We start from the raw sequence: 10,899 nt of genomic DNA, 5'->3' as shown, positions 1-10,899 counted from the left end.
TGCAAACTACAGTTATCTAACTTTGTTAATTCAGTAGATTGGATTGTTGAGTACCATTGTATCAAGTCTCAATGCAATACCTCAAGTACTTAATGAGATATTTACCTAAGTCAAATAATAAAAGCCTATAATTTGCATTAAATGCAGAGTAGAGTTATCTTACTTGGTTTATTAAGTAGGTTGAATGGCTGAGTAACATTGGTTCAAGTCTCACTGCAATACCTCAAGTACTTAATGAGATATTTACCTATGTGTGCTTGCATGCAAAACTTTAACCAGAATTTCTTAGTCAAATAATAAAAGCCTATAATTTGCATTAAATGCAAAGTAGAGTTATCTAACTTGGTTAATTAAGTAGGTTGGATGGTTGAGTACCATTGTATCAAGTCTCAATGCGATACCTCAAGAAGTAACTGAGATATTAACCTATGTGTGCTTGCACGCAAATCTTTAACCAAGGTGTGACGCCGACACTTGGGTGAGTAGTATAGATCTCCATATTCTACGAATAGTCGAGCTAAAAATTGATATGATAATACCATCTGTATGCAGATAGAACATGGAAACAAACAACATAGCAAATGAAAAGTGTTTTGTACAAACAAGCAGTACAATGTTTTATTTACATATCAAAATCAACGTAAAGTAGTAATACATTCAGTAAATGTCTGTTTTGGAAATATGTATGTGAGCAAACTATGCATGTTTTGATGAGGTTGGCAATAAACACATGTGTAAATGTACATGAAATATGTCAACATTATCAACACTGAAAGAACATGTACAAATGTATGAACGTAACATTGATGTGTTGTCAGTGTTTATGCACCATTTTCAATAAAAGTTTCAGTATAAAGCAACAACTGGTACAAAAAAATGTGGACATTGCAGCATTGCTATATTATGATAGATGGCACAGTGTAATTGCAAGCATGTTTAGTTGTGGAATACGAATGAGTATGAGATGCTTATGAGTAAGACTGTTTGTCATTATTCAGTAAAATTTACATCGAAATTGGCTGATGAAACAACCAGAGCATCTGAAAAGTTTATGGTCAGTTCGTGGTACATCTGATATCCAAAACAAGTGACAGTTTGTGTGCTCCTCCTCATAATGATTTCCATGGCAACAGGACAATGGTCCATTTAGAACGTCTGAATGTTCTTCGGATAGTGGCTTATATAAAGGTAACAGAACTGTTCAGTTTAACAAAATAAATTTAGTGATAATGTGTTTATAGACAGTCTAAACACCACTATATGCCAAACTGTTTGCTTCAGGGACAAATGGCGCAACAAAAGAAATTGTAAAAAAACACACCAAAACTGAAAGATTCATGACAACTGCTAGTGTTTTCATGTATGAGGTGGCTACATGATGTAGAAAATGCAGAGATAGCATTAATATGCCCATTTTTTTATTTTTTTTACTTTTATTATCTGTTTTGAAGGCTAGATTTGGCATTACAATCAGAGTACGGCACTTCACCAATGTCTATAAGTTGCTTATTTACACCTGATTTGCTATAAATCTCACTCTTGTGATCATTTACACACAAACAAGTACTACAGAGTTGACTTACATATTTATTCTCCTGAAATATTGGATTCAGAGCTGCATCTCCTGGATTTAGATTGAATGACTACCGGTGGGAGGAAAAAGGCACAGCTAACTGGAGCTTATTGGCACATCGTGATCTGCAAGCAAGACACAAAAGCAATGTTTTACACTTATAAAACTATCTGCCAATACTGTTAAAGCTTGAAAAAGGCATGTAAACACCCATTTGAGGCATACACAACCTTTTATGTGGTCATAAATGTGATAAATATGCAGAAAAGCTCATGAATTGAAAGATTTTCAGGAAATTTTTTATGAAATATATAGTCTTTTGGACATTTTGCTATCAGATTTTAATAATTCAAAGGTTAATCTCATCTTATTGAGTACCCATTGAAAGCATTAAAACCAGACATGCTTAGAATTTCTTCTTACTCGGAGACAGTATTCCTTTCTCTGAAATCCTTGCTGAATGCCGGTATGGAAAACCACATGAGACCACATTTTTACCAGCACTGGTTCTTGTCCTTGAAAATTCCCCTGTGGCTACAGCAACCAGGCTCGCTATTGAAATAAACAATACATTAGGGTTTTAAGACATTTATAATGTATTAAGGTTGTTGTTTTTAATGCATGAAGGGAAAATGGCTCTAAGCTTTATGAAAGTGGCTCAGTTTTTATTTCTTTTGCCTTAAGAAATGTAAATTCCCCTGTGGCTACAGCAACCAGGCTGGCTATTGAAATAAACAATACATTAGAGTTTTAAGACACGTATAATGTATTAAGGTTGATTTTTTTAATGCATGAAGGGAAAAGGCTCTAATTTTTATGAAAGCGGTTCACTTTTCATTTCTTTTGCCTTAAGAAATGTCAAGTTTTTCAATGTATAAACTGCATAAATAAATGAATGTATATGAATGATTGGTGAATTGAATTAATGAATTAATGAAAGGTGGCATTATTTCTTTAAAATAGGATCTCATTGTGTTGCTGTGATTGTTGAAGTAGATGTTTTCTTGTCCATGAGCTCAAAATCATATGCACACTAAATGAAACATCATTCTGCATCAAATGTGCAGTAAGTTTTGTTTATTTGCTTAAAGAATTTTAAATTAATGTAATGTTTGCTTAAAAGAGCAAACAAAATGTGCGAATAGATGCACAATACAGACCAAAGACTTATACGAGTCAGCAGTGTCATTAGAAAATAATATTATTATCAAAGCCGCACCAGAAATGATCGAGAAACAACATGTAGAAATCCATTTAGAAATGGAACAAACAGTATCAATGGGCTTATATGACCCAAACTTACTCAAATTATACTTCAGTTTGGATACAATTTTCCATTATATGATCTTGAAGTACTAACAAATTACAGCATGTCGGCATATTGGCATACACAAAGTACAGCTCGGCCGGGTGGGCAGCTCGGCGGGCGGGCTGTCTGGCTGGTTCTTTACAGTTCCTCCCGGGTCTGTTTAAAATAATAAGAAAGGAAAATAGATAAATCAACAACATCCAAACATACAATCATTGACGCCCTTATAGCCTACACAACATACTCAATTAACACATCCCTGGCATACCAGCTTAAATTGATGGGTTCAACTTTTAAGTGATCCACCACGACCAAAAGCTGCTCATGACAGGTGCGATGAAGCCAACACTTGAAGATGAACCCAATATCACATTTTAGTTAGAAAACTACTGATGTAACCTAAATCTGGAATTTTTCGCGGGCTTTATTTTATATAAACACGTCTTTATTTCATACTGTAAACATATTTGTGAACGAAATGGTACGAAACTGGGGACGAACACAAACTTTGTGAAAAAACATGTTTTTTTAACAAATATTTAAAGAACAGACATAAAATGTATTCATTCTTAATGTTTACACCAATTTACACAAGGTGTACTTGCATTTCGAAGCTGTCAGCAACTGCTTCATGCATTAATTATCAAACATCTGACTATGTGAAAACTGTACCAGGTAGTTTCACTTCGCGGCAGCCATTTTGGATTTTTGTTTACATTTTGGCGAAGTCTATAAATGGTCTAAGAACGTTCATAGTCCAGTTGTTTTCGTATCAAAAGTGATAAAAACTATGAGAGACCCCTCCCATACTTAAATACAAACCAAATAATCCTTTGTACTTGCCTTCAAACATGAAAAAAACAAACGTTTAATCAAATTTTCACTTTCGTTTTCAGTGAACTCTGACTGGATCCCAGAATATTTTATCATCTAATTCTATAAATAGCCACATGGTTCTCCGCAAATGTTGATATACGTCTTTTAAAGGGTGTATAAAACCGGTACCAGCCAGGGGCGTAGCTTGAACCCAATTTGATGTACTCCTATTTTTAGCGGGGGGTTCCGGGGGTCCTCCCCCTGAATTTTTTTTTGGTTTACTCGTGCGATTTGGTGGCATTTGACGCATATCTGGGTACTTGAAATGCAAGTTTTAAGTTAATGATAACTGAAGCAAAAAGGAAAAGATCGAGCAATAAATATTCAAAACATATTCATACTTGGTGGAGATGCCTCCCTCCGAATATATAGCATATACAGATGAAGAAGTTGCCTTGAGGACAAATATCACATATAGGTTGATTTAAACATGAAAAACATCACAAGCAAATAATACACAAATGTATACATAGTTTACCTTATGGATATTTTCCCCATTCTGAAACAGTTTTACACAACAACACGCGTTTAAACTTTGAACACTAACGCCAGCCGACGGTCTTTTCTACGTGCAAAAACATTCACTACGTGCTCAGCGTTGATACCTCGCTCTTGATAAATGTTAAGAAGCCCAAGCCCTGAAAGCCTCTCGGTGGTCATCGTGTTGCGGAGATACGTCTTGACTCTCTTAACGGGGAGAAGGACCGCTCTGCCGTAGCTGTGGAAACAGGCATGCACATCAACACCATCATGCAAAGTCTTATGTTTGGATATGATGCCTCAGTGGCCACTCGCAAAGATGTTTCCAGGTCTGGATACTCAGCTGGGGATGTTGTGGTCCATTTAGCAATCCATATTTTACACTCCCGGACAAACCTCTCCTCGTCACACTCTAACTCTGCGGCCCTGGCAGGTGTCAGTAGCCTATAACAAAACAAACATGATCCACGTTTTTATATTTAAACAATAAAATTAGAAATTGCTTTAGAGAAAAATATAGATATGCACAGAACTTAACGTTTTGGTACACACACTTTGTTTTTTACCGAACAATAATATAATTGATGTTTTATTTAACTATACATTACGCAATTCCAAGTATTTTCATTGATATCACATATTTTATTTTATCAAAAAAGGATGAATGAAAACCTACTTTCGTCGGCAGAAGATATTGTGCAGTAAATCTCCCATGCGGTTTTAGCAGGCGGGTTGTTAACTCAACAACTAGATGGTCAATGAAAGGAAGGAACATGTTGACCTTCCAGTATTTTGTGGATGTTGCCGCCGGTGCGTTAGGCCTGTTTGCCTGTCGCCCCGGGCCTCGAGGAATGGACGGCTCCACCCCAATGTCTCTTGCTAGTGACATAGCCTTTTCCCATTCTGTTGGATCGTTGCGTTCAGACTGAAATGATATTTGATAGTGTCAGACGTAACATTAAACAACGCATTAGTAAAGCTCACGACAACGTCCATCTTTCTTTTTGTAAGTCAAAAGATGGGAAAAACATTTAATAACATATGACTGAAAATAAGTTCAATTCATATGTACACACACAAGTATGAATTGTTTCTGTAAACATACTAGAATATACAAGCTATGAAATTAGTGCACTGTTAAAGAGTGGCGGGTGTAGGAAAAAAAAAAATATATATGGCCATTTACGCCGATGAAAAGTATAACTATTGTCCGACCCAAAGTAGGATCAAGTACACTGGTACATATTGACTTGCATATGATTTTGTCGGTTAACCGAGGCGTGATTAACACTATTCTATAACTTTTCTATCATAACGAAATGAGTTCATCCCACAACTAGCCGTTAGGAAAATGAATTAAATAACAAACCTCTAACATAGCGACAACAACACGTGCTTCTTCTGTTGCCTCCAGTAAATCACACATCTTCTTTTGGAGGAGTTTCGACAGGTGTACGAGCCCTGACAACGCATGTTCGACAGCCACTAGGGTAGTGATGAACTCGAAGTTCTGAACAGAGCGACTGTATCCCGCGGCTTTGCTGCCACCATAGTCGCTATCGAGTTCGTCCAAGGAACTTACTCTGGAAATTCATGACACAATTAAATCAATGTTTCGATAATGGTTTGTGAGCGAACAATATGAACATCGAAAGCCTTTCTATTCAGACGTACATTATTTTAAATAAAAAGTGATTAGATAACAGACTAATTAGGAAAAAATACAATAAACACTTTGAAGAATATTGATTTAGAGCATTTAGACATTGTATAATTTAAGCATGTTTACCTAAATGAGCATAGGAAAGTGTGCAAAGCATCCGCCCTAGCTGCCCAGCGGGTCTCGCACAGATATTGCAGTTTAGTGCGCTTATCCATCTCGACACGGGCAACTTCATCGTTGTCAAGGTTTTCCTGGAAGCGTAGGAGGCGTTAAGCGGAGTAGTTAAAAACAAACGTTATTTGTTGTACTGTAGCCATCATGTTCCTTGCATACATTTCTTTTGATGCGTGGATAATAGCCAGGTTGAGGCAGTGGGCTTTGCAGTTGGTGTACACAGCCCCAGGAATACGCTGTTGGATCCTTGCCTGTACGCCTCTTCGGATACCGGACATATTGGCAGCGCCATCATATCCCTGGCCACGCAATTTGTTTACGTCAACACCCGCCAGTTCAAGATTTGCTAAGAAGGCATTGGCCAACGTCTCGCCTGTAGCTGATTCGCACTCAGCGAACCCCAAAACATCTTCACGTAAATCAGCTCCGTCGAAGTATCTAAGGCACATGGCCATCTGTTCCATAGTGCTGGCATCAGTTGCCTCGCCAGCCATTAACTCGAAGCAGGGTGCGCTGTTGCACTTTGACACGATACTGTCTGCGATTTGTTTTCCACAAATGGAAATAAGCTCATTTTGTATATCGGGGCTAAGGTACATAGATCTTGGATCTCCGTGTTCTAGATGCTCTTTTAATATGGGATCCTGCTTGGCCTGAAAGCTCAATAGGGCCTGAAAATTTCCCTTATCGCCTAATGCCCCCTCAAGGCAATATTCTGTTTCCCACAGAACACTATCGCTTCTGTTATACTTATAAGGATCTTTCTGTTCTTTTCAACGACCACATTGTATTGGGATGACATACTACATAGTATGTCTTTTTTCGCCCTTCATTATTGCTAAGAAATGATCTGCTGAATCAACAGCTAGACAGGTGGGCGTCTGATTTCATGTGGCTCAAAACTACCTTGGATATTTTGCTCCAATCTCTCAATACTGTGGTGACTAATGTTTTCACGTGAGCATCAGGGCCAGCAAACAGAAGGCATTGGGCGCAGTAGACACCATCAGTGACCACAGAATAGCGTAGCCATGGATATGACACGAAATACTTTAGTTGAAGGGTGCGAAACCGTCCTTGAGCATACCTAAAAATTAAAGATAATGTTCCTAATCAGGTTTGCTTCAAAATGGGCAATATCAATAGTTTTCTACAACAACAACAATAATAATAATCAAATAAGAAGAAGAATAAAATAATAACAATATTAGATAACAATAAAGATGTAAAAATAAAAATATATGTAATCTCCAGACTCGAACTCGAAGTGTTGGTATACGAGTCCTCGACGCTAACCGTTACGCCACAGGGACTTTTGAAAAGTCATTCATAACTTTTTAATTATCTTAAGCGATTTATGGCCGAATTTGACTATCAAATTGTATTATATGTTTATAAATTCTTGCTCTGAAAATGTCACCAAATTAACAAAAACACATGCTATTATACTATTTATTCATTTTTTCATTTCCTCTTACAGAATTAATTAGTATTTCAGTAAAGTGTTACTTTTCAAGTCTACAGTAGCGTGTGTATTTTTATAAATAAAAGTATACCTTGTTGGAAACTTGAAACTTGGAGCCTCGTCCCAGTGTTTGGTCAGCAGGTTGAATTTGAATTCTATATCATATGGGACTGATATTGCTGGATTGGTTTCAAATTCGCCTGTACCCCCTTAGGGTTCAAGTTTTACACCGGATTTAGGCCATTTAGAATTTTCATTTTTCAAAATCGAAGTACTCCCGGGAGTATGGGAGTATGCCTGGCTACGCGCCTGTTAGCATTGAGTCGCCTTCCGTGAAAAATTTATATTCATGAGATTCATAAGGGGAGATAACTACAATCGACTTGGCATCGCTACTGAGTACATTCATGGTATGTAACTACGTAGTAGGTCACCTAAGGTCACGAAGCTGTGTGAGTCACGAACGGCACGAATGCATAAATTAACGAAAAGCATAATATACGTCATCAAAATAAGCTAGATGAACTACACAAATTCACATCGTAATCTAAACAAATTAAATAATAGAATAAACACGCAGGTTCATGATTTATGCCTCTCAATTAATGTAGGTCACGCACATAAACAACGCAGGTAAAACACAGATATTTGCACAAAGAACAATATGTATACAGTGCAAATAATGAAGCAATTTCAATATCTGTCATGCCATGCACACGTAGAGCCGTTCATGTGTAACAATCTGATTATAAAATACTTACAATACACATTTAATCCAGCTGAAGTCCATGACACACTCTTAGGCAGGGCGCTTACAAAATGGCGACGATCGAAAAGTGAAATGATCATGCTAAATAGAGGCGGCGTAATCTGTATAATATACTTTATCGATATACGGTTACAAAAAAACATTCACTTCGTTTGTTTGTTTATTGATCAGTGAAATAGTGTTTACATATCATTTCATTTTTAAGGAAATTTTTGAATTGTTTGGAATCGATTAATCAATTATGGTAACTACTTCTTATAACCGACTCACACCTGTAACAATACACTTAGTTTTTCGCCGTTTTCGAGCGGTTGCGTATAAATATGTTGTCTTCATTTTGTGATTTTTTTCAGCTGCATTTTCAGGGATATGCAAAATGTACGAGTTCAAGTGTACATTACTATACATCAATTCAATTTTGTTGAAGTTTAAAGATGTCATGTGTATTCAAGCATTCAATGAGTGCATTATTTCGACCGAATCACCGTGTAATCATATGTAGTAACGATCTGATGTGCCTACTATGAACGTGGCCCTGAAGGGCCCCCGTTCAATAAAAGGTTTAAAACTGTGTGATCATAGAGTTTCATAATAAAAAGCATCATTGTACTAAAACTGGAAACAAATAAAGAAAAACATTATTAAAAATAAATGCGACTTGTATATGCTATTCTCTCCTTCCAATTGATTTGAAAACGTAAAATATTTGAAGAAAAATAAGTCACAGCCAAAACACTCGGAGTCAGTCAACACGTGTCCGCCAAAAAAGATTTTAAAGATAACATGAATTAGCAATTTTTTTTATAAAAATCAAAGCACTGAAAGTTTAGTTATGAAAGGATGCTATATTCAACCCAATATTTTGTTTCAGGTACCTCAAAGTATTTTCAAGTAGCGTTCCGGACAAGAAAATAATATGACATTTTACAAAGGGAAATAAATAAACAAGTACTACAGCAAGTTATGGTTCCTACTCACAGCACTTCTCCCATATTATATCTATCTACATATGAATTTAAAGTCAAAATCGTAAAGGCCTTTCAAGTTATGTTCCAGATAAGAAATACTTTTGACAATTAACAAACGTAATATCTAAACAAACTGTAGCGAGTTATGGATCTTATTCATTGCACTTCTCCTCGATGATATCTATATGTATATCAAGTGAATACCTCGAAGATTTGTCAAGTTGTGCTTTGGACATGGCTGCGCGGTGGGGAGAAGTTAAAAAAAATATGTATAAATATAATCAAAGGACAATATTTGCTGTGCTAAGTTTAAATGTTTCCATTTTTTTTGTTTTACATTATTTTCGCAACACGAAGAGTTTATTAAATTGCTTATGTGGCGTTCTTGTAATCACAAAACCCAGCACCACTCCCTTTATCGACATCAACTACCGGATATCAACTCCGCCAAAATCGCATCTCGCCAATAATTGATAAGAAGATGAAATAATAATTACGGGCCTCCGAATTGAATTCCTGACACTCAAGTCCCATATATTTTGTCTTTATATAATGAACTGTCATAAGTCCATCTAACAAACATGGGTTAACACCGCTCGTATTACAGGATGTGACCAGAACAAATTGAACGTCATTTTGTTGATGAATTTCTTCACTTGCTAATTATTTTCAAGCATATTTAAAATTAAGGTACGACTTCTGCCGTACATTAAAGAAGAGGAACATACTTAGCCAAATCGTAAAAGACTACTTCCAGTGTCCGTGAATACTAGAGGTCTGATCTAACAAACTCATAGTTGAGCCTGTCACTATGATTTCCGTGGCATTAAAAACTCTGCAGGCTGTAGGGTCGAAGGAGAAAAACGAAAATATCGCTCAAATTGTTTTTCGTACTTTACGGTAGAAGTGATATCAATAATTGTCGCTCAGCGTTAATAATTGCCAACACCTGCTTATTATGAAGATTGAAATGGAAATGACATATCAAATTGTAATTGCGTAGGCTGCAAATGAGATGGACATGCTATTGGCTAATAACTTTAGTTCCTGTAGATATTCCATTATACTGTTTAAGGGAAAACACGGGTGCAAGCAGGCACGTATTTCACATATAGACAAGTCCTACTCTAGTCTAGAAACGAAACACATATATGCTACATTCCGTGTACATTTTTTTTGGTAGATCAGGATGATAACAAAATTTTGATCCTTTGGTTTTTACTAACAATCAGAATAGCACAAATAGAAGGCAGTATGTCATTTCAGGTCGTACATTGTGTAACGAATATACTAATGCCCACGCATGTCGCACGTTTTGCGAAAACAGATGTTATAAAACTGTTCTGGTTTTTATATTCATGGAAGTCTATAACGAAATTTATAATTTGGCATCATAGTGAACAAACTGGAATTTGCAAATTGAATTCAACGGCATATTTCTACGAGATAAGTTGGCATTACTTTTGTATCTTATGGGAATTATTCTTCTACTAAGACATGTTATATGTATGGTTTCTTGTACATGCAGTTTATATGCGATTTGTCTATTAAATAACCATTTGGATCAAGCTATCTGCAATATTTATTGATCATTTTCCCGACTGTAAGTATATTTGCGTCTA

At 36.3% G+C, this 10,899-nt stretch overlaps 1 protein-coding gene across 2 annotated transcripts; it reads right to left on the bottom strand.

The window, feature by feature from the left end:
- Positions 1-646: 646 nt before the first annotated feature.
- LOC128229262 (uncharacterized) lies at positions 647-8,400 on the bottom strand. 2 transcript variants are annotated; one of them, XM_052941068.1, is made up of 5 exons: positions 8,302-8,400; positions 2,941-3,038; positions 1,997-2,125; positions 1,584-1,698; positions 647-1,177 (listed from the first exon to the last, which is right to left on the bottom strand). In XM_052941068.1, the coding sequence occupies exons 1-4, from the start codon at positions 8,328-8,330 to the stop codon at positions 1,670-1,672; spliced, it is 285 nt and encodes a 94-aa protein (XP_052797028.1). In that variant the 5' UTR covers positions 8,331-8,400; the 3' UTR covers positions 647-1,177; positions 1,584-1,669. The 2 variants fall into 2 exon arrangements, 1 of the variants encoding a protein (XP_052797028.1); XR_008260063.1 differs by lacking the exon at positions 647-1,177 and having other exon boundaries at positions 2,877-3,038.
- Positions 8,401-10,899: the final 2,499 nt, after the last annotated feature.

This window comes from Mya arenaria, chromosome 3 (genome assembly GCF_026914265.1).
Source record: "Mya arenaria isolate MELC-2E11 chromosome 3, ASM2691426v1".
NCBI lineage: Eukaryota > Metazoa > Mollusca > Bivalvia > Myida > Myidae > Mya > Mya arenaria.
The sequence above is the reverse complement of the archived record's forward strand: the minus strand, read 5'-3'. Positions and strand labels throughout refer to the sequence as shown.

Bases quoted from the DNA above. Each gene is read 5' to 3' on its own strand.
- LOC128229262 (XM_052941068.1), bottom strand. From the start codon at position 8,330: ATGGACTTCAGCTGGATTAAATGTGTATT. The intron at 3,039-8,301 runs GTAAGTATTTTA...TATTTTAAACAG, and splicing joins AGCTGGATTAAATGTGTATT to ACCCGGGAGGAACTGTAAAG. The intron at 1,699-1,996 runs GTAAGAAGAAAT...TCTTGCTTGCAG, and splicing joins GAAAGGAATACTGTCTCCGA to ATCACGATGTGCCAATAAGC.